Source organism: Camponotus floridanus, unplaced genomic scaffold (assembly GCF_003227725.1).
Source record: "Camponotus floridanus strain SB8 unplaced genomic scaffold, Cflo_v7.5 scaffold35, whole genome shotgun sequence".
Lineage (NCBI taxonomy): Eukaryota > Metazoa > Arthropoda > Insecta > Hymenoptera > Formicidae > Camponotus > Camponotus floridanus.
The window spans coordinates 574,507-600,433 of record NW_020229492.1 but is presented as its reverse complement, the minus strand read 5'-3'; the positions used below and the strand labels follow the sequence as shown (position 1 = coordinate 600,433).

Sequence of the window (25,927 nt, the reverse complement as noted above, 5' to 3'; positions counted from 1 at the left end):
TACTGTTGTTTGAAAAATAATAGATAGATAAATTGAATAGAAATAATCGATGTATCTGTTGTATCTCTCTGCAATTTTCATATTCAATATTTTATATATTTTTTTAAATATCGAGGTATCTGTAATTGAAAGATATTATCTTTTAATATCGATCATTTGATACTCTTTTCCAGTCTCAATAGAGTTTCATTCCACGATTGTTTTACAAACAATATCAATTATCTGTTCGATATTCAGGCACCAGGTATCACTCGCCCTACACGACGTCCACTGGCACCCAATCTTCCGCTTCCAATGAGCGTTTCGCGTCAATTTCGCCGACGCCCGAAGCGTCGTCGAATGTTCATCGCGGCGGTGGCGGCAGTTATCAGAACACAAAGAGCACCGTCGACAAATATTTGGTTTCGAAATCGGTTCAGAGCGGCTATGATCGCTACTCGATTGCCGGCCAGAACGATCACCAGTTCGGTCAAGATCGATACTTTGCCTCCAACAGCAGTAACGACCGTTTTCAAGCTACTTCCGGAGCTGAGCGCTTTCACGCTCCTGCTGATCGCTATTCGCCGGCACGCAGCGTCACTGACAAATACCTGTCCCTGCCGAAGCCCAAGGACAGGTTCACCGGCCGCATAACGCCCATCTCCTGCGCCACATCCGTCGTCGCGACGTCCTCCACTGACCGCACTTATGGTTCGTCGAGTACCAGCTACGTGCCCCCGACTGCGCATACTCCTGTTGAACGATACGTACCACAACCACCTCCCGAAGTGCTCTACCCGGACAGGTAAGACTGAATATAAAAAGGAATTTGATTTAGATACAATATGCGCATAATTGTGTGTTTAAATCAGTTTATTTTCGCGAGAAAAATGCTTTATTTCGTACTAAAATCTCCTCAAATTCCCTCCAACTGTTCAATCCGAAATCTGAGAGTCTTCTTGTCTTACGATTATTCAGGTACGTGGACAGGTATATGCCACCCGCAGCGCACACGCCGACCGATCGATATGTGCCCGCGAGCGATCCAGGCGATCCATACATGCGTCGCGACCTTGGCTTTCATCATCATTACCGGCTACCACCGCCCGCCGGTTATCCGTACCAAACGCATTTCCGGTTCCGCGGATTCGCATACGCGACGTCCGGCCGGTTGGGCGGCAGTCCCGGGTCCAGCAGCTCCAGCAGCACGGCGTCTAATCAACGCGAGACGTTCGCCACGTCGCCATTGCTGAGGCCCAAAGTGCGCGGGTCCACGGTCGAGTTTAGCGCCGCCGCGACGCCTACGACGATGGCCGGCGTCGGTCGTCACGTGTGCGCGAATCCAGTCGCCTGTTGCGGAGACACATCCGGCAACGGCAGAGCCTGCTGCCAGATGAGGAGATCTCTGCCGCCTGGGACACTTCCGGCAATACCCACGCAAACTTCTTCGTGGTGAGTACACTTATTTCTTTAGGTGCGTTTGATTCGGGATGTTACTTCGCGAGCACGTTTCAAGTCCTCGAATCCTCACAGTTCAAGAGACGTAGTCTTATGAAATATTGCTATTTGAATGAGGAAATTAATGTGTAAATATAATGTATTTATTAATAATACATTAAGTATAATAACCTCTATTTTAAAAGTTACATACATTTCAAGATTACTTATCTTATTGTTAATCTCTCGTCTCTCTTTATTTTGATGAACATATAGATATATAGATTTTGATGAATATATAGATATTATATATTTATCTATAATTTTGTATTTTTTATATTTTTAATTTTCCTAGATATTATATATATTATTTTTTTTTCAAGCTTTTTTATTATAATAATAACTATAGAAATATGAATCTAGAAACGGAGCAATTTTTAAAAATAAATGATGCACAGAATGTGCATTTGTTATTGCAAATTGGAAACTTTATATATTACCGATATATAACCACGTTAGAAAGGTACTTTAATTTTTTGATATTTCTCTTATCTTATAGTTCTCATAAATCTCCATCTAAATTATAAATTAAAATTAAAATTAACATTCATTGATATGATTGCGATTGTAACATATAAATATATTTAAATTATATAAAATAGAGTTCAGAATAATTAATAATAATTTCAAGAAAAAAATTTTTAAAGATAAATTTTTATGAGATAAAAATATAATTCTTTGAATAAATAATTTAAATAATTATACATAAATCTCTAAGAAATTTTGAAATATATATTCATATATAAAATATTATAAATAATTTATTAATTGTATTTTAAAATAACAAAATTAAGATATATATATTTTACATTATATACAGTGATACCAAATTATTTTCCAATAATACAAATTATTTGATTACAGAGATAAACAAGCAATTAATTTCACAATTAACAAATAATAATAAAGAATAAATTAATACAGAATAAAATAATGAATTGAATAAGTAACTCACTTTATGAATTGCTCAGTTGTTATTCGATGCCAAATATATTCTCTCTTCTTGTTTATCCTCTGTGTTACTATTTTATGTACACTCGACACTAATTTGCGAGAGTACAGCTAATTATGATTGCATTCGCGTTAATCGACACAAAATACAATCGCGCGTACTTTGCACGGTTATTCTTGGCTATTAAACTTTATTATATCGCGACCGAAGGGCAGTTATCCTATCTCTGTTACTGATAAACAACATATTTAAACAACAAGTAGTTGTGAGATACCTGAAGTGTTTAATCAATAATTAATTTGAAAATTTGAAAAAGAGACAAGATATTCCGGACACATTTTTAATTTGATTGCATTAAATATACACATTTTAAGCAAGGAATTAATTGTTCACACGATATATTCGACTCCTTGGGAGTATAATAACAACAGTGTGCTTTTATTTACATACTATGGGTATTTTTCAGCAAGGGAAACAGAGGACTCAGTGTACCACTTCAGCCTTGTTGGTTGCCAAATGTAAACAAGGATGAAATGATTCACTGTGTTACATTGTGTCCTCTGTGTTCCTTGCTGAAAAACATCCTATCTTTGTATGTTGATAGTGTGCTTATTCAATGTTAGTCGTGCACCGAGACTCAAACTAGCAGCTGGTGAGCTGTATCGTTGTGTATATTTATATAATTTCTTCGAAACAATTATTTATTATAATTCGTGATTATAAGTTTCCACAATTAACTTTCTATGAGCGGATGCAAATTATACGCGATATTTGAAAATATATGTAATTAAATTTGTCACTTTTTCGCACGACGGATTTTGATCAATAATAAATGTCGTAATTAAAATCGGTGAAAAATTCAAAGTCCGAAATAATCATTATCCGTAAATATTACAATGAAACAATCCATTTCTGCGAAATTTGATTCTTAATTCAAGTGAATATATTTGTTTTCATAAATAAACACGGTCTCAATACAAGCTTATGCAAGTATTTATCGAGCAATAATTATTTTATTGCGTTTACCCAAGCACTAATAACGAACATGTCCCGCGATGTATTTATTTTGCATAGAACTCAAATCGAATCAAAATAAATCGTCATTTTCTTGCGATTTTTATAAACGATAATTTTTTTTAACTATGTTTTTTCATTCAAATATATTTTGCTTTAAGCTTCGAATTTTTCTCCGATTTTGATATAATTTACTAATCATTATCGGATTGAGAACGCATAGCAATTATAGAATCGAATATTTAAAGCCGTGAAATAGCTGAAGCGTGTACTAATAAATAATTAATAAAATTAATATTAATTATTAAATTAATAATTAATTAATTTGAAAATATATTCATGCGCACTTATATTTTATTATATTATATGTTTCGGACAAGGAATTAATTATTCATACGGTATATTCGGCATTCGTTCACGTAATAACAATAGCGCATTTTTTTACATAACTCAAATGCAATTTTATCATTATACCTTTCGAAACATAATTATTCTTTATATTCTCATATTTCGAGTAAAGAATTTATCGTTCACATAATATACATATATTTGCTTATCCTTCGGGAGACGAAATGTAAACAAGCGTTCTCCCTCTTGTTTACATATCGTAGTCTTGATGTCAGTCGTGCAGCGAGACTCGAGCAAATAGGTAATAATTGAGTCATGTCGTCGTATTATCTTTCGAAATGTAATTATTCGCTACAATTCGCGATCACCGGATGATTAATTTTCGCGATAAATATCACTTAATCGTGGCGATGGCTATTTGATTAAAATACTGAAAAGGCATGATATCTTTAACTTATATCACGTACTTCGCGCGTTAAAATATCCCGTGTTTGCAATATTGAATTTCGATTATATATTTTCTGACAGTTTATCGCGTCATAAATAGTCATCAATTCTTGATTCGCGTCACATCAGAGACCAACATTTTTCAGTAATAAAACGTCGTACGATTCCGAGTCGCATTTAATTAAGTAATATAATTTATAGTAATCTTATTTATCTTATTTATCTTATTTATCAATCGCGTATTATAAATTCGGATGTTTGTACATTGCTGTAATTTTTGCTGCAAATACATCTATCCATTATGTTATAAAATAAAATTAAAATAAGATTAAAATATGATGGAAAACATTACTTCTCGTTATCTACAGAAGTATGCCCTTGATGATTTTTCAGTGTAAAATAGATAATTTTTCCGTTATTCTTCCGTATAATATCGTAATAATAAAGTACGCATATCGTGCGGGAGTTACGTGCAAAGTGTCGCGCAATTATTGCATTCTGCTGATTAGTTTGCACGCGCGATCGTAATTAATCGTATTCTCGCGAGTGAGTGTCAAGTGCCATAAAGCAGCAACAGCAAAGGGTAAACAGGAGAGGAAGAGAAGGTTTACGATGGCATTGAACAACAACTAAATGAAGCAATTCGTGAGTTAAACCACTTATTTAATTTATTATTTGTTAATTCTGAAGTTAATTGATTATTTATCTTCGCGATAGTGATATACATATTTTACACATTACTGTATAATATATGTATGCGTATAAATTTTAGATTTTATTTTGAAATATTTGAAAAACTTGATAAAATATTTATAATATTTAACAGTTTACACATTTTTATAAAATACTTAAATTATTAGAATTAAAATTTACATATTTATTTAGATTATTTATACATGAATATTTCTCTCGTGCATCTCTATCATCGATGAGCATTAAATTAATTTTTATTTTATGATCTCCAGAAGACTAAATAAATTTACGAAAATTATAAAATACGAGAATGTGTAAAATAAGGATAATATTAAAAAAAGAGCCAGAAAATCTAAAAAAAAAAAGTTTTTTAACGCCATTACGTTTAAATTTTAATTTTCTTTTTTTTTTCAAAAAGAACACTAAATTTCAAAGCAACGAAGGATTTACATCCTTCGATAATTTTGAATCTCGATGTAAATTGCGCATGTAATCCCCGACGAGAGAAGAAAAAAGAAATCGTTGATTAGGGCAAGTTTTGGAACAAGCGAAAGTCATAGCGTGCGTTGAGAGCTTGCTCATGTAACGGGGAGATTATAAATGGAGGCGGGGGAGGATGGGATAGCTTCCGCAATATGCACATGCTCGCGTAATAATGCGCCCGTATAATAGAGCTCACGAATTAGAATGGAAGAGCCCCTTAATTGAGGGATAAATATTATTTACGGGGGGACGCCCAAGAGATTTTGGTTTAACACAGCATCTTCTTTAGCCCTGGTCTCGTGGATTTAACCGAAAACTATAATTCTAATCCTTCACTTTAAGTGTATTTTATACGAGAATATTTTATACTCGATTCTGTTGTGAAATTATTTCTTCGTTTCCGGTAATTTCAGTCTATTCCCGATACTTGTTTATTTTAATTTAATTAACAATCACTTTATTAATACTTATTGACCATAATAATTAGAGAGAACAATTACGCGTAAAATGTTGCGGAAGAAAATTACTATAAAAATTGGAATATTAAATATAATATCAAAATAAGTCAAAATAAATTAAAATATTACATTGCTCATAATTGATTTTATCTTTTAATTTTATATCGTTAACTTTAATGATAATTCTATCATTAAAGTTAACAATATAAAATTATCATTTTATATTGTTATTTATTTTGATATATATATATATATATATATATATATATATATATATATATATTATATTTATAATATTCCAATTTTTATAGCAGTTACGTGTGAAATCTGCAATAAGTATTTCTAATCAGTCTATATAAATATTTCTACAATTAAACATTAGAAGAGAACATTATTTTGAATATTATTTTTAAATAGTAGAATTGTCATTGAAACATACAAAAATATTCTTTCAGTGGATAAGTTCTGGGGTAAAAAATTTAAGCAATCATTAAAATTACATTAAGTCTCATAAGTTCCAATTAATTTTGAATCTTTCGCGAAAAGATCATATGCATTAGAGCAATTTATAAAAACACGCGATGTATATCTTGTATGTATATCTCATCTCTGAACGAATCAATAGCAGATACAACTACGTCACTGAAAGAGTATCTCTCTCTTGGTGCTCTCGCTATTAAAGGCACCTTAATTGTCATTGAAACATTGATTTCATGGATATGGAAAGGAGTAAAACCAATCGGTTCGCGATACTCCATTAACCTGATTGCTGCGACTTTTTTGGAGCTTTCGATTTTTGCATCGCTAAATGCGGACTCGCGTTCTAAATTCCGATTCGTTTTTAAAAACCTTGTTCTTTTGAATCTTGAATAGAGCATTGAGAATAAAACGCGACTGATAATCAATAAGGAGTCACCGATTGTTGCCAGACGTAAAAAGAGAATCGAGGACACCAAGAACTACTTTCGAACATCGTAACAAGTTCGAACGATTCAACGTTTTTGTCACGATGGAAGAATTTTGGGATCTTTTTGCATTTGTTGATAATGATATTTAATCGATAGCTTTTGGAAAATTAAGAGATAATTAAAATTAAGAAATTATTTCAAGCCTCATAACTCGAAAAGTACTCGACGAAAAAATACTTTATTATAGTGTTTTGAAAGGGTAAGCTACAAAAGCTTACAATTATACACTAGAATCTCTATAAATCTGAAGTAAAGTCCATAGTAGAGCCTGTTTGAGAAAAATAATGCATATAAAATTTTTAAAATTCAGTCTGTTTCCATCATTATGTGCGTACAATAGCGTAACGTTACTTTAATTTGTGAATGTTTCTGGAATATTGATGAACGATTAACTCCAAATAATTATCGCGAAGTCGAACTTGATGCCGAGCAGTCCACTTTCGCCTCCCCCGAAAATCTCTTCATTCAAATTTCATCTGAATTAATCCAGATTGCTTCAGTACGATCTCTCGCGGTGCAGCGAAAGGGGATAGGGGTAGACGAATGACTCGGAAGTCGTAAGGGGAGCATCCGGGCATTGTCTCGCACCGGCAACGACGATGTTCCACGAGCTGCTGGCAACTTCGGTAATTATGTCGGGCTCGTGAGTTTAACTGGCCCCGTCGCACGAAATTGCAATCTGACACCGGCCGTCGCCATGTCAGTTTCAATTAAGGATTTTATCTTCCCTCATCTATCGTCTCCGCACTTTCCTCCGCCCTTTAATCGTTGGCAAACGCGCCAAATTATTAACCTTCAACAGATATTTGTCACATATATTATTCTTAATAAGCTCTAATTTTACGTGTAATTAAAATGGCTTTGCATAGAGATAATTATGGTATAAATACAATTTTTTCTAGAAAGGCTATCATATGTGTATAAATTTTTGTATAGAAATATGACGATATTTTTCAACATTTTTAACTTCTTATTCGAGATACATACATGCTAGATATTTTATAAATATCTTTAACAATAGCCTTCAATAAATGTCTTTAAAATAAAAATATCTTTAAAAATAAAGCATCCTCAATAAATATTTTTCATAAAAATATCTTCGATAAAAATATATTCCACAAATATCCCTTGACATTTGCATTCAAATGAATCACAAAAAATTCAAGCTAGAATGCATTTTACGAATATTCTTGATTTTTATGATTGGTTTTGATTTTATATTTTTATTTCAAGTTGAAATAAACGCCGATTGTACGTAAATCTTTAGAAATGAAATTTTGTGATACTTATCGTGCGAAACATGAGAATATCTGGGCAAATGTCGTAGTTTCCTTCGCTATTATACAAATGAATATCCTTTGAGGTTTCCTTGCCGGTAATTCCATTATTATCCTGTCCGTAGATGCGTTTTGGTACGTCCAGGATGCGGTCATTTCCGATCACGCGGGTCCGGTCACGTTCATGCCATCTAACAATAAAGCAATCAATGGTATCGATAAATTACAGATAATGTCCTGAAGATGCATTACTTAATATATATTAAGAAAATATTCATATATATATTTTACTCGCGATAATTATTAAAATATTTATATAAAATATATAAAATATTAAAAATAAAGTATCTTAATAAATGTGATCTTTTCTTAATGATTTTTCCTTTTGCAATTTTCCGAAATTTATAAATTCTTTAAAAAAGGAATTTATATATGTATAATTATTTTTGACTCCTTTTTCATTTTACATAAGGAATAATTTTCAACTTGATATACACACAAATAGTAACTTTTGTAAAATAAATTTGTTATATATGAATTGAAAAATATATATATTTCTTTAGAAGGTAAAATTTGAAATTTACCTCTTCATGTTTTGTCACTTAATTTGGAGCAATTTACGTATTCCTCATTTTGTCGATCATATTAAAATGAAAGAGAAATAAAAAATGATTATATGTGTAAATAAAATTTTAAAGAATTTATATAAGAATTTATTTTAAGAATTTATTTTAAGAATTTCGGATAATTGCAAAAAAAATCGATATAGTGATATTTATATAATCTAATATTTATATAATATTTATTTATATATAATATTTATTTTTATATAATATTTATTTATATATAATTTATACAATATACTATAATTTATATAAATTTATGTAATTATTTATATAAATTTATATATTTTTTTATATATTTATAAATTTATATATTTATATATTATTATTTATATATTTATATATTTTATATAATCGTCTTGTGAAAAGAAAAAAATATCTATTTTTTAAATTATATTCCTGTGTTTATGTATTATATCTAATACAGTAGGATAAATAAAATGTAAACTGATCTACTCTCGAGACTTGCAGGTCGCATAATAATGCATTAGATAATGCAATAGTAGTCTGCGCTGGTTTGGAGGCTTTTAGCGAAATCTACGCAAACCGCGGGATCCTATTAGATTCCATCATCTCATCTATATCCTTTGAAAATACTGTGTTGCTCATGCATTATTGCACATGTGTATAATCGATTAAAAATATGAGATAACAGAGAGTTAATGATTTTTGGAGGGAATTACCGTAGAAATTTTCATCGCAGATAATATTTGATTAGCGCGAGAAAGCTTGCGTAGAAAAATATTGAAAATATGTTATCATTTGTTTTGGAGGAGAACAAATGATAACATATTTTTGATATTTTTCTACGAAAACTTTCTCGTGCTAATTAAATCCGTGTTTGTTTTCCAGTAATGCAACCTTTATTTTTCATCATTTTTGTTAAGTACTGTTTATTCGCGCTTATTTTTATAAAAAATATTAATTAAAAAATGCATAAAAACACGGGCAAACTTATTTTCGTCTTATTATTCGATATTTCCAACGCGAAAATAGGCGAAGAATCTTTACGAATGGCACGTTTGTGTCGAATAAACGTTCTAATCTGATCCGTTCGGCAGGTGAAAGTAAACCTTCGACTCGTATTGTACGAGATATCTTTCTAGCTATGTGTGTATCGTATAATAGTATACTATAGTACACTACACTGATATAATCATTACTACGACTACAGTATTGTTTTTTCTACGAAACGAATTGCGTAAGAATTCTCGATTAATCATCATTTACGTTTACTCGTATCTTTATGTTGTTGTTCATCCTTTTCCTTTCTCGTTTTCTTCTCACAGCTTGCCATTTGTGTCCTTTTTTCTTTCGATTATCATTCTTTTTTTTATTTTATTTATTTAATTGAATGTTCTTATTTTATTCTTTTTTCTTATTTTAACCTCTTATTTAATTTATTTTAATTTTAATTTTTTACTTTGCTGTGTTTATCGGTTTTCAATGCAAGTCTCATCTATTTTTGTACTCTACTGGTTTCTCTCTTTCTCTCTCTTTTTCTTTTCTCTTTTCATGTTCTCTTCTTTCCTTTTCTTGATCTATTTATAGCAATTTACTCACCGACCCTCTTTGTTCCATATGTGATATTCGTCGCAGTATCTTTTGAATATTTCAAGGTTGCTCGATAAATTAATTTTTTTTTATTTTATTATCATATTCAACGTTTTTATTATCGAAAAAATATTTTCAAAGCTTATTTTATTTTTATTTCCTATTTATCTATATTGTTGTATATATAAGCTAACATTATTTATATCACATGATAGAAAAAAACTCAAAGATATGAAAACTACATTTTACAGATTAAATTTTTTATAAATCACTTTGTTTTTCTATAAAAACATTTATTAAATACTTTGCTAAATAAATATGTGGTCTATTTATATGATATTTATTTAACGAAATATTTAATAGATAAAATTTCGTATAAAAATCAAGAAAATCAAAAAAAATAATCGATTTTTGTTAAACTCTTGATATTGTCTATTTTTCTTTAATATTATTTGTCGTTAATTTCGTCTTGTATAATGAATATGAAACGGAGGCTTTCTCGATCCGCATAACCGGTCGGTAACAGAATCCCACCAATTCTAGCGGGACTTGTTGACGCCCAACAGCTGACGACCACCGCTGCCACGTGCAACGTGACGCATGCGTTCGTTCAGTGCATAACGCGTCTCTGTTAGCGAAACACCCGTTAGCTCGTTAGTCGTGAAATTACTCGTTTTTTTTGCGATTTCCTTAAAAATTCGAATCTCACATTTACTCGTATTAATTTGTGAATGACGAAATGTCGCAGCATAGTGATAAAGCATTGGTATAGCGTTAAAAAGTAATTGATGTAAAAATGATGCATACACGAAAAAAGAGAGAGAGGAGAGAAAGGTAGGATTTATAATAATTAATTGATTAAAATTATATGCAAATATAGAATAATGTTAAGGTATAATTTTTTAGAAAGGTATAATTTTTTCATTTTATTTAAATGAAAAAATATTATTTTTATTTAATGTGCGAACATATAAAAAAGACACGTGCACATTTTTTTCATATGTAATAACGTGTTCATAAAATCAATTGTAGCCTTTTAGAGTGCTAGTTTACACAAAAGTCTTTTATGAGTTCTTTATTATGATTCATATAAGTTAAACAAGAATAGAAGTGATGCATGAAATAAAATCCGATGTTTATTAAATCAATATCAAGTCAAAGTTATGTTTTATCAGTAGGTACGATACGATATCACTTTTGGCATTTATCATTTGATGTGTATCTGAGATTAAAGTTATATAACATTTATTCATATAAGATTTGACACACGTTATAATCATATAGATCAAACTATATATTTATAAAAGCAAATATATTTTATATTTTAATGTTATATTTTTAAAAATATTTTAAATATGTATTTAATTTTTGATATATAAATTTATATATTTATATTATTTTAGACTGCTTTTTCTTATAAAGAGAGTTCGCGAATATAATCAATTAAACTTGCGTTTATAGTTGAAATATAATCTAACATTGAAAAATGTATTATATGTCAGCTGCCTTAAAAACACATGTTCTGATTTGCTGACGTCATCTTTACCTAGCGCAGTATAAGCGTAACTATATATCATACTTGTATAAAAACATTCTTTATAATAACTTTATAATAATTTTATATGGAGTTAATAATTTCTATATTTTTAATTAATTTATATATATTTATTTATTATATAAATTTATATATATATATATATATATATATATATATAATATATATATAATATTATATATATAAAATTTATATATATTTATATAAATCTTTGTTATAAAAATTATTTTTGATGTATATTATATCTTATTCATATTTTTTATATAATTAAATAATACATTGCGGTATTTTTTTAAATTATTTTTTTGTCTGGCTAATTTAGACATTCAATTTCTAATGTATAAAATTGAACAATTTTTGAAAATTTAAATAATTCTTAAAAGTGGTATTCGAGATATTATTTTTGCGGAAGAAAATGTTAAAAGTTTTGTTCTTATTTTTATAAATTCTAGTATATATAAATTTTTCATTTTAAACTTTCTTGTTAAGTTAAAAGAAATTATTTTAATTTTTTTTAGTTTGATAACTTAACATGAAAGTTTTCTTTTAAGATCAATTTGTTCGATTTATTATGTTAATAGATATTAATAATTAATTAATTAATTTTATATATATTAAAAATAAATAAAAATACGAAATTTATATATCACTGGAAAAGTTATCGATCGAAGACAGCCGGTTAAGGGGGATAGAAGGGAGAAGAGGATTTATTTATCTTTGTGTGCGTATTTTCATGATCGCTGTCATCCACATGCCACTATTATAAGAACCATTATTTCCTAACTGCCTTAAGCGTTTGTTTTTATACAGTCGACGGTTATTGATTTTAGCTTCGAAACGCACACAATAATGAAGAAGGGAGGAGGGAGAGAAGATGGAAGTTAGTGGCTTTAATTGGATTAAAATTTCATCGACTGGTGCACCTCTATGCAATAGCTCTTTTACGATACGATACCGTGAATCTAGGTTTCGCCACAAATCCGTAGTTTAATGACTCTTAAATGCTATGAAACTGCAAAGAGGGATATAAAGAGTGAATGATATTGATACGTTAATTTTTTAAATAAAATCGATATAAAGCGACGTTAAATAATCGTGTATCGAGAATTAAATTTGATTAAACAAATTAAAATTAAATATAATTATCAACAAATTTCTCGTAAAATGACCTAATTGCTATATAATTGATCGATTATAACTAATATATGCAATATTAATATTTGTGAGTGCTTTGTAATATTATTAAATTATTCCCGAATATTTCACAATATAATTTCTGTTGTTTAATATAAGTTGAATAATTATTTTATTCAAATTATTCAATATAAGTTAAATTCTTTAAAATGTATTTGATAATTAATTAAAATGATCCTCTTATATAAAACTTAGAGTTATTAGACACAAAAGATTAATGACGTAATCAAGTGTGAAGGACTCTCATGAAGAATGCTGAATAATCTGGAATAAAAAATTCTTATAAAATCGATAGGGAATTTATAAAAAATTCTTGTAAAAATCTAATATTAATTCACAAAATATCTATATTATCTCGATGAATAATTTATATCAGATTTCATACAAAAAATTCATATAAAATAATTTGTGTTCAATACAAAGAGAGAGAGAGAGAATTCAAGAGGAAATCGTACAAAATTACAAATTTGAAGCTGAAATATATATCCTTTATAATAGATTGATGTCTAAAGAAGAATTAGAAATATAGAATAATGCAAATGATATTCGTATAAACTATTGATTCAAAAATCAGCATTAATAATAAGCCATTAATAATTTAAAGCGCCAAAAATTGAACTGGAATACGCGATTCCTGAGAAACTAGAGGTGTTCGATGGCTAATTATTGAATACCATTCGCATAGCAGAGTTATGCGAATAACGTGTGGTATTCTAGGGGATACGACCACAAGTCTCGCCGCGGAAATCGCGTGATTGCGGTCTGGATCGGAGATTGCGATCGATTAATTCGATTTTCCTTGAGACATATCCATCCAACCGATAATATATGAAAACAATTCGATTTTTATTAATTGGCATTTTAATTTTGTTCTTTTCTCCTATTAATATTTGTCAAACTTGAAATTAAATCATGACAATATAAACAAAATTTTGCTTTAATTAACAATTCCCTAAGGACAAATTAATCTACAATAAAATATATTAAATTTATATTTATTACAGATTTGCTAAATTTACATATTTACATGTGTATTAAAAATATTTACAAAGCATATACATTTTTATTAAAATCAAATTTGCAGGCTTTGCGCAAATTTTGTTAAAAGAAATAAAAGCCGCACAAACCGGTATTAAGGTTCTAAGGTAGAAACTCGTTTAAGATTTATAAATGTAAAAAAGTTTTTAAATAATTTCGCAAAGTACTCTCTTTGGATTGAAATAACCGTGGTAATTTTTCCCTCTTTGCTTTTATTTCTCTCTGCAGGAAAAATAAGGAAACGCAAGGGTGGTCGTAGGAGCAAGAGAAGAGATTTAATCCCCCTCTAGAAATATCCTTTGTATCTTACTCTTTCCGGGACCTTAATGGATCGAGGATAGTTTTACGTCACGGCCGAGAGCTGTTTTTCGAGAATACGCCCTCCTTCACCCTTGTTTACGGCGGTTTTCCGCGCTTCTCGACGATAGCCACAAATTCGAAAGTTTTATGACCTGTTTCGATCGTAGAGAAATTCTAAAAGTACTTACGAAGGGATTAGAGGTGCCTCAAAATATTTTCATGAAATTTTTTTAACAAAGTTTATGAGGGCAATAATATTTAATTAGAATATAATCCTTTTTATCATAAATTAAAAAATTTTTTAGAGAATATATATATATATATATATATATATATCTTAGTATTATATTTCTTAAAAAGGAAGGGATTGTATGAAGCTCAGAGGTTGTATGAAATTATTTTAATATAAATATAATATACGTTTACATGTTGCAACACATTATTTTAATAAAAATATGGCTACAAAATGCGTAGAGAGAAAATATTTGAGAGAATATATGACGAAATTAGATAATTACGAGATTTTAAGCTTTCTAAAAAATTTACTCTTTCATTTGAATTAATTATTATATATTAAAATATTTCTATATATTTAGCTTTAATTATAATTAGAGACTTTATAAGAATTACATAAATATAATCACACATAATTCTCTATGTACGCTCTTATTTACAAAATGTGTAAATGAAAGGTCAGGGATTTTAGATTTTAGATTTTAGATTTTAGAAGGGAAACGGATTCCCACAGGATGTGATCGCTCTAGGGAAGATTCGGCGGAGAAGCAAAATTCGAAAGCGGATTTCGCATGCGACGCGCGCGGACAAGAAGCTGTTCTTTAAATATTCATCACCGTTGCCATATTTAAGCGTGTGAAACTAGAGGAAACTCCATGTAGATATGGTCAATCTTCTTCGGGAAATGCTGCAAGGAATCTCGGAGTCTTCCTTTTATACGTGACGCGCTTTGTATATCGTCTATAATTTTGTAATTCATTCTCGCCGACGTTACTAAGCAGAATGTTGCGTAAAGTGTCTTGAGAGAAAACATAAATACTTTTTTGGAATATAAATTTGTGAATTTAATTTTGAGAAAAATATATTCGACAGAGATCGTGCCGACTATTCTCCGTAACTAGGATAATATAAAAATTCTAGCATGCTTACAATCAAGAAACAAATGTGAGAGAGAAGAATTACTTTCTATTTTTAAAAAATTTTTATGAAACTTTTAATTTTAATTTTAATTTTTCTTTTGAAACATTCGAATTTCCGACATATAAAAAAGAAACAATTAATATAATTGTTACAAACTTATTAATTATACATACATATTCTGCGAATGTCTGAATACTAAATCACTAAAATAATAAATATTACAAATATAACAAAAATAATAAAAATAATAAATATTATAAATATTAATAAATAACAATAATAATTAAATATAAATAATAATATTAATAATAATAATAATAATTAAATAATATTAAATAATAATAATAATAATTAATATTAAATAAATAAAGAATTAATATTTACATTTTTACTGTCTTTTACAAGCTTTATTCAGTGTTTATTATTCCTTAAGTGCGTAAGGAGCTGTTTGAATACGTATTGTTTTCGTTCCTTTGTTTTTTCTTCGCAAAAAGCAGTAAAGTGCGTGTCATAGCTAGAAGAATACTTAATTAGGTAGGCGATACTAGGCCTCTCGGGAATGATGGCAGCTTTTATTCCCTCTTCATGAACTCGAGTTCGTGCATGGTATTGCTTGGAATATTTGAGATTCTGGAACGAAACCTCCCGTAGGTTCACGCGAAAATCCGCGCGATGACGTTATCTCTTTCCGCTAATAATGTCGAAGATATCGATTCTTCAAAAACATGATTTTATGAAATTTTTCATTTTAGCAATTTTTTTTATAAATATTTAATTTGTAAGAGAGAATATTTTTATAATACAATATTATAAAATTTAATATGATAGCATTAATATATTCTTAGTGTTTTTCTTTAATTATTGTGACCGAGTTTTGCTTTTTGCAACTGCTTAAATTCATTCAGTCTTTAAACGTTAAAGATTCGCGCAACAATTGAAAAGTCTTTGAAATGTATTGTACATATTTTATGATGTACATATTTTATGATGTACATATTTTAAAATGTACATGATATTTTTTTATTTTTAAAATGTACAGGACATTTTTTTATTTTTAAAACGTACATGATATTTTTTTATTTTTAAAATGTATATGATATTTTATTTTTAAAATTATAAAAATTTTGAATTTTTATTTATCATATTCTAAAGATATATAAAATTTTAAGCGAGCGTAGAAGAAGATTGAACTTTTTAAAGCAGTAGTGTGAAATACAATTAGGAGAGGAATTTTATATTAATGAGAATTACGCAGTGTGTGCTTCAAGATTATAACATTTTTCATAATAATACCTGTATATGACAATGTTTCGAAATAAAAAAAATTTCAAGATTATACAATTAAGAGAGATTAAACATATAATGGTAGATTACAGAATGAAGATCTCTCTTTCTCTCTCTTTCTCCATGTTTTTTAAATTACACGCTTACAGAATTTGGTCGTAGAACTGCAACGTAATATCCGTTATATAACTGAGATAGTGCAATGCAACTATATCGTGGCCAATATCATGTTACTGCTAGCATCATTATAACGTACTGCGATCCCGCAACGGCTTTAATCTGCCGTTGAAATTCATGCGGGTTAAACACTAACCCTGGATTTTGCGCAAGACGGCCTTCATTGCACATTGCGATGCATCTGCGCGGATGCATATGAGCCATCCTGCATACCAGGATACATTTTAATGTAGTCAATATCCGACAAAACGGAATAATCAGATCTACCATGTGCACTTAATCGAATCGGGATATTTATCTTTGCGATCTTCGAATCTGACATTATATGGCTATATAAATTAAAATTATTTATTTATTCTAAGATAAGAATATTTTAAAATCTCATCAGTTTTTTGTGGGTGTTTATTTAGGGCGGAAAGAGTCTCCAAGAATGTATATTTATATTTTATTATTAATATTATATTTTATTAATAATATTAATTTTATTATTAATATTATATTTTATTATTAATATTAATTTTATTATTAATATTATATTTTATTATTAATAATATTAATTTTATTTATGATTATTTTATTTATTATTATTATATATATATTATTTTATTTTATTTTATTATATAGATTAATTATATATAATTACACATTTTCTTACACATGCGTTATATGTATGTATATTGTAGTTGTAAAAATATTATCTATTTCCTATATTTATTAAAATAATGACATATTTTATAATAATTTTGAAAAAATTTAAATATTGTTTCAAATATTATAACATTTTGCGTATGCATTATTTTAATTTAGAATAAAATATATATACGTTTCTTTTTGCGAAATAAGTATAATCAACAGAACACAAAAATACTTGAATATTGCACGAGACATATATATTTTTGCATGGAAAGGAGAAAGCAAAGCTTTTCTTGGCTGTAGGATATAGGTAGGTGCCTATTGAAATAAACGATTACTTTGATCTAAGCGCCAAATATCTCGACATCATGCAAATGCTTGGCAAATGCTCACGCAAATTGTCTTACATAATTGATCATGGATTAATACCATAATCTTCTCTAACAGCCATTAGCGAGTTAATTTAATCTCGCAAGTTAGATTCGAATTAATTAATTAAATCACTTTCTCCGGTAAGATTGAAGTTACATTGGAATCTTTTAGATTCCACAATATAATTAATTCATAAATTGTTTAATTTTTAGTCTAAAAAATCGACACACTTTCAAATGTGCAATGCAATTACGCTAGCTTGGCATTTCCAATCTTCAATCATTAGGGGAAACACAGAGTAATTTTTAGATTATTTCGCGACAATCTTTCACTTTCTCAAACTCGCGTACAATTTTAGATTTTTTATTAAATATTTTAGGATATATTATTTTAGCAAGATAGAGTGTTGTTTGAAAGAATTAATATTTGTGCACGCTAAGATCTGTTGAACATTATTATTTCAGGATTTCTGTGATTTTAAATATTCGGATATTTTACGATGCTGAAATTTGAATACTTAGCCATTTCGACCTAATGTAAACTTCCGCGCCGTTGCAATTTTATACGAGATAATATCGACTGTTCTTAAAGTGTTTCAGTACTTTGCATTTTTAAAGTAATGCTTTGATATCTTAGGATTCTCAAAAGTTACTACTAGTGTCATAATATTTTGAAACGTTTCTACATTTGTATATTTTTGTGTGTTAAAATTCCAATATTAAATATCTTTTTTAGGAAACAATTCAGGATTATAATATAAAGTTTTGTAACTGTTAAACAGAAACTAAGACTTGAAAATAAAGCATAAACATTTTTTATCTATTTATAACATCTATGAAGATTAATTCAGGAAAACCATTTTATTATTCATTGTCTCGAAGCGAAATTATTCCCAGAGGTATTTATTTACGGGAGTTTCTCTTCTGTATATTTATTTTTTAAATGATGCCCTAGTTAAAAATCCGAAATGCAACAGCAATTGTCCTTTTGACATCTCGCTGGGAACATTCGAGATATCATTATTTCGGGGTAAAATGACAAATCGTTACCATTGTTGCATTGTTGATCGTCACATAATAATAATAATTGCGAATTTGAATTTTATTGCAAATTATGCGCAATGCGCAAAGCGTGTTAAGCTAAACAGTATTCGAGATTGAATGCGTTTTGGAAATTAGGATCGATACAGAGCATGAGCGCGTTATAAGGGCGATTGCTGCTGGCATTATATTAATTAATGGCGATGCATTTATTACGAATGCCTGACATTCACAATGGATCTTGCATATGAGAAGCTAATGCTATGCGGCCGTTAATGCAACGTTCGCATACGGGATAATTGAACGGGTGGATTTGGCTTCAGGTAATCACTAATTATTCTCCATACAATAACATTTATTGATCCCTCATAAAACTGGCTCCCTTTGTCACAAATGTTTTTAACATAATTAAAGAGAAATTTATTGATTATCATCTCTATAAATTCCCCTAACTATTGTTCATTTGCCGATTGGGATTAATATTATCAATTATTTATTTCGCTTTTGCAGGATTTCATAAAAGCCATAATATTAACTTTATTCAGAATAATTGGAAAAAATTTCACACAGAAAATAATTAATGTACACATCAGATTATACATAATATTCAAAGTTAGTTTTATTTTTAAGACATATCACCAATATATTCCTATCTTTACATTTCACACTGTAAAATAAAAATCTTGAGAGATTTTTGAAAAAAATATTTTTATTTTTCGATTAAAAACTTTTCAAATTTTTCACAATTTTTTTTAAATTTAATTACGTATAGGCTCTTCGTACACTGCACTGTATAGTATAATCTGTTCCACTCGAGGTCTTCGTAATAGCAGTTTTTTTTGGTTGTCTGAAAAAATTCTCAAGACCAGCATTGAATATTTCCTGTCTCTTTCGCTGATCTCCTCGTCACACCTCGCTGGTCGAGCATGTACTGACTAGTATCCGAGTGGCAAGTATCTGAGTATCGAACGCGACGACCGAAGTGGCGCGAGCGCATGCGAGGCGGACTCTAGGTCAGGTCATGCGGGTCAATCTCCGGGGTCGTTAACACCGACGAGGGAAAGAGAAAGAAAGAAAAAGAGGGAGAGAGAGGCCGGCCTTATACACATCGCTTGTATAAGGCCGGTCTCTGTCCGACGAGTACATACAGGAAACAGCGGTTTTGAACGAGCCTGAAAAATCTGCTCAACGATTTCACGAGTTTCATAAATAAAACTCAGGTGTGCCGCATTTATTTGCCCTGACTGTATCTCCCCCGATTTTTACATATTTCTCATATTTCTAAATTTGTCGCAAATATTATCGATTCCGGTAGTGATAAAAATATGAATATAATAACAGTTAAAATTAATTTGTAAATTAAATGTGTTAAAAATATAGGAAAATATTTTGCATGATAAAAATTTAGGTGAAATAATCTCTCTTATATGCGACTTACTTACTTAGTGAAATACTTTTGTGTGAAATACTTTTTTTAATTTTAGTATTTCACACAACTCGCATCTTACATTTTTAACACATTGCACGATCAGGAGTATCTGATTATTTGTAACTTTGCGATAAAAAATATCGTGGATATTTTATTTCAATTATGACGTATTATAACGGTATTTTAAAAGCAAGAGGACGATATTGTACGGAAAGATGAAACGACGATATTCTACATCCAAGCGACATTTATAATCTCCAAGTCGCTAAAAACGGACAACATTTTAATGTGTGTATGTACAGCCATTTTCGAGAAATATTATTATTTTGAAACGAGAGAACGGAACGAAACTTTTCTACTTTTCTATTTCTACATTCTGTCGACGCCGTTAATTTCCGGCTTCAATTTTCGACAATTGAATTATATCGCCTTTTTTAGCCCTCACATGCTGATGACAAAGTTGTTCGACCATAACTCAAGCAGAATTACGTTTCTTTCGCGACCGACCGCTAGTTCTCATCCGGGCATCTTTGCTTGGTCGACAGGGTCAACAGTGCGCGAATTTTCACCGATAGGCCACTTCTTTTTTTCATTGTGTAATAAATTGTAATAAATTTTTGCGAATGTATTTTTTAAAGCAATTTTTATGAAAAATTTCAGAATCATTACATTTTGTATTATTTATTTTTTAAATATATTTCACATACAAAATTTTCAAAAATAAATTTATTTTTCCGATTCGTGATTCGTCATCGCTTATAAAAGAGCTTGCTACCTATTTTGTTCAAAAAGTTTTCTTTTTACCGGGAAGAGAATTTTATGAAAATAAATTGGGGAAATTATTAATTGTTAAAGAAAAATTTATTTTTAATACATATTTTTCTTGAAAATCCATTCTCTATCATAATTTTACTTCACGAAATAATACATTTAAAAAAAATATTTAATTTTGCATTTAATTTTTATTTCTTCTTGCTAATTTTATAGAAAGAATTTTTGCATTAATTAAATATACAGGATGTCCCTCAACATTTTGGAATTAGAATTTTCATATCCAAATGATCTCAGGAATCTATCATTAACGACTGATTCGTTAAGCCTACGGGACATCCTGTATAAGATATATCTATGCATAAGATTATAGGTGCACAATTTTTTTAATATTTTGACAATCATCGGAAGTTTAAACTCTCATTGATTCAGCGTATAAAATCGCAATTGTGCGCAATTTTTTTTCGTTATTGTTCAGACTTTCCAGACATCGTGGACTCAATCGATTGCTCGGCGGGGCGAGTCTGGTGGACTCGCGAAGTGGCTCTGATTAAGCGGCGCCATTAGAGGGTGGTACTCGAAAAACGAACATAATCATTAGTAACCGAAGCAGTTTCCGGCACTCCCTCTAATAACCGACTCGCACGCGATCGTAATTATTATTTGCGGCTTATGTCGGCTCGCTTTCAACGTAAATCGGTTTATCAATCGAAACGATAGCGTATCGCTATCCCGGAATCAGAACATCCTACTATCCTTCAATTTAGTAGTTAAAAAAATTAAATATATCACATATGTGTTTTTTTTTTTTTTTGAGAAAAAAATGATAAGAATATAGTTGATTAATTTTCCGATCGGAAAATTAATCAACTATATTCTTATCATTTTTTTCTCCTTTAATCAAAGTTTTATTATATATCGGGGAAGAAGGATCGAGAGAGATTTTAAGGTGGAAAATAAGGGTGCTCTATCTCTGAAACACATAAATATTGTAATGTTATGTATAAAATTTCGCGCACGTAATTACAGAGGATTTGTTTACCCTCAACTTGTCTTTACATCATGCGATTGCAGTCTCGTTTTACGCAGTGCGGCTATTACTGCAGCTACACGAGATGCAATTTTAATTCGCGCGCCGCATCGCGATTAAGGACGATCAGAAGTGATGGCGAGGCGGGTTTAGTTGACGAGAAAAGAGTGTTGAAAACTTTAGTTTCTCGTGGCTACGTTTATTTCAAGCTGCATTTTTCTTAAAGCGCCAGCGTGGAAACAAGTAAAGCGATTAAAAGTACGTAACACTTACGTATAACATTTGAGTTTTTTCACGATTCGTCGGCATAAAATATATCGATAGAATGTACAATGAAAGAATGTGGAAGGTGCAGTTATAACTAAAATTTTTATTTTTATAATTTTATTTTTAATTGTATTTTTTTATTTATATAATTTAAATTTTTTTATATTTTTATTAATGAATTATAATAATGGGGAATATTAACACATCAATAAAAAACTTATTTTACGATTACATATTGAAACTAAATTATTACTATGTTTTAAAGATTCGGATATCATAAAAAGAAAGGAATATTATATTAAAAAACGAAACAAAATTTATGATAAAGAATATTTATGATGAAGAATATTATATGATAAAGAATATAGAAGGTATAGTTATAACTAAAATTTTTATTTTTATAATTATATTTTTAATTGTATTTTTTTATTTATATAATTTAAATTTTTTTATATTTTTATCAATGAATTATAATAATGGGGAACATTAACACAGCAATAAAAATCTTATTTTACGATTACATATTGAAACTAAATTACAACTATTTTTTAAAGATTCGGATATCATAACAAAAAGGAATATTATATTTGTTTATTATATTAAAACGAAATGAAATTTATGATGTTATTTGTGCCGCATCAATCAATTTAATTATCGATTTAATTATAATTACATGCAAACATAATCATAAAAAATTGCAACTGTGTCGAGAAAGAGCGATGGAAAATCTGGATTTAAATTTGTATATTGATAATACAAAAAAATGTATCGATAAAAGTATATTCATGAATAATATTCAGGAAATAAAAAGGCAATTGCCGAAGAATGTAATGTTGGCGATCGGTATAAATAATTACAAAATTATTGCGCGTAAACATCTTTCGGGAATATAGTTTATTAATAAAAATAAATTTTCGCAAAAATATATATTTCGCAATTAAATAAACTTTATACATTTTATAGAATTTATTTTTTTTTTAGAACAAGCTTTTATGTTATTATGTCGACTAGCTGGAATTACAGTTATCAGATGAAAATAAATGGAAAATGAAATTGCAAAAGTTTGTGGAGATGAAAAGAGCTTGAATGCGCGGATATGTGACACGCACATTGCGCGTGAAAATGGCGAGTCGCAAAGCGAGTAGTGAAGAGTCGCGCGGACAGAATCGGCTTTACATCAAACGACTAATTAAGCGAACGTGAGGGTGCGCATGTCAAACGAAGAAACAGATAATCGTCGAGAGTCGCTTTATAGCGGTATCATCGTGTGATTAATGAAGATACGAAAACGGTAATTAAAGACAAGGGTCCAACACACACACACAGTTCGAAGGGATGTAGAGCCCGTTCGGGCGGTAAAAAAACGACGTGTGAAAGCTGCAGAACGGAGGCCACACCCTGCTAAAGTCAGTAAAGGGGTGGCGCGGTGGCGAGAAGGGTCGAAAAGGAGGAGGGAGAAGGGCAGGAGAGGGTAATATCTCGCGTTGTAAAAATCTACTCGCGTGAAAAACAACCCGGGTCGCATCGTCGCTGTACTATTTACCGCTTCATAGGTGGTAGCTTCCCTCGTGCTTACCTAAGCCCCGTCTCTCCTCCGCGCGGATGACACATACGTACTGATAGCAGCCTCCCTTCTCCCCTCGACTCGCCTCCGTTGTTCCATTTCATCTTCTCCCAATCCGTTTCCTCCCCCCTGGTCCTCTTTTCGCTCGATTTCTCTCCGTCCGCTTCAGTCACTCCTCGGCTCGTTGCAGTTTCTTCCGACTCATTTCTAGACGTGCCTCGGTCTCTGTCGACATCTAGCAGTCCATCGGGCCGTTTGAGTCTACCTTCCTGAAGTCGTGCTCCTCCTTTTTTCCCCCCTTTCCTCCCTCCTTCCCCTCGTTATAGCTGTTCTACAAGGTCCATCAGATCTATTCCAGTTTCTTTCCAGCTATTTCCTCTCTTGATTCCTCTCAGATTTCTCTAATCTCCTCTCCTTTCTTCCGGTAGTTTAATTATTTTTTCTTCTCTCACTTCTCTCAAACTATCTTTCTTCCTTATCCTAGACTTTTCCTAATTCTTTAAAAATTTTCCGGAGGTTTTTTTTTTCTATCTCCGTCACATAAATGAATTCTTAGCAGTTTTTCCTGCACGATTTCGATCTCTGAACTTTTTAAAAATCTGTTACAATCTTGTGTTATCTCATGTATAAATACCTCTGCGGAATAAATTATTCCAGAACATCCTGCGCAGTCGTTTTAATTTATCGTACGCTTATTTATACACGACATACTAATTTATCATCGACCTGTGCATTTATCCGCGGTCGCTCGTCTTATCGAATCGAAATGGGCTAATGAAATTGGGCGGGCGAGCGAGCTTCGCGACGTCCTTAATTTCCGGGTCGAGGCGGCGAAACAAGCGGAAGCAAGACGCTGTATTTATGTTGAAACTTACGTATGAACTTAAGTACCTACCTGCGAGAGAGATACCCGCCGAAGCGGCGTCTCTTGGCGCGAGGAGTCGCGCGTTGCAGCTCTTCCGATCGGAGTATTTCTTCGATAGGAACTTCCTTCGCGCCTTGCTGGCAAGTTTCCGGGATGGCGTGGAAATTATTAACAAACACTGCGGGTGGCGAGACGCTAAAATACAATCTGCGCTTGCGCTCCCCAATATCTTACTCGAATTTATCGCTAGACGGCTAATTTATCCCTACATTAGGTAAATCGCGCGAAAAGACAGAGAGGAAGGAACAATATCGATGGTTGTCGGAGCACAATTACATTAGGCATAAATATTATATTTTTAAAGTTAATTATTAATAAAAGATTTTAATAAAAGGAATTATTAGAAGACTAATAAAGACTAATAAAAGATCCTTTTAATGATATAAAAAATGCTTTAATTTTTCGTGTCGATTAAGTAAAATCTGGAGAAGAAAAAACATGTTTAATTTAATTATTAATAAAAGATTTTAATAAAAAATTTATTAATAAAAGGTTTTTTAGTGGATGAAATGCTTTAATTTTTCGTGACGATTAAGTGGAACTTGGAGAAGGAAAAATATATCAAAAATCAAATAATTTTGTTTTTCTATATTATAATATAAATGTTCCCTTTAATCGTAAATTTATAAGTTCTCCTGGGCATATCTGAGATTTAGCATTTGACAACATCGCTTTTTTTATGCACTCTCGCGCGAATTCAAGTTGTATGAAAGCTGCAAGCTCGGCGAAGTCCTCAATTCTATCTCTCCTCATCTATTCATGAGACGATTTCGTGGCGCGACATTCTTTCAGCGAATTTCGTCTCGACAAGTCCCATTTTTGCACGTTTTTACGTGATTCGACTTGCTGCGATAGTCCATCTTTTTCGTCACTGAAAGATTTAGTATCGAGAAATTTAAG

At 30.4% G+C, this 25,927-nt stretch overlaps 1 protein-coding gene across 4 annotated transcripts in view; it reads left to right on the top strand.

The window, feature by feature from the left end:
* Positions 1 to 25,927, top strand: part of LOC105255665 (inactive rhomboid protein 1) — a 75,314-nt gene that overhangs the window by 32,755 nt on the left and 16,632 nt on the right. For all 4 annotated transcript variants that reach the window (XM_025410842.1, XM_011265088.3, XM_011265089.3 and 1 more), the window contains exons 5-6: positions 238 to 784; positions 958 to 1,431. In XM_025410842.1, coding sequence (XP_025266627.1) covers positions 238 to 784; positions 958 to 1,431 — 1,021 coding nt within the window. The remainder of the gene's footprint in view (positions 1 to 237; positions 785 to 957; positions 1,432 to 25,927) is intronic.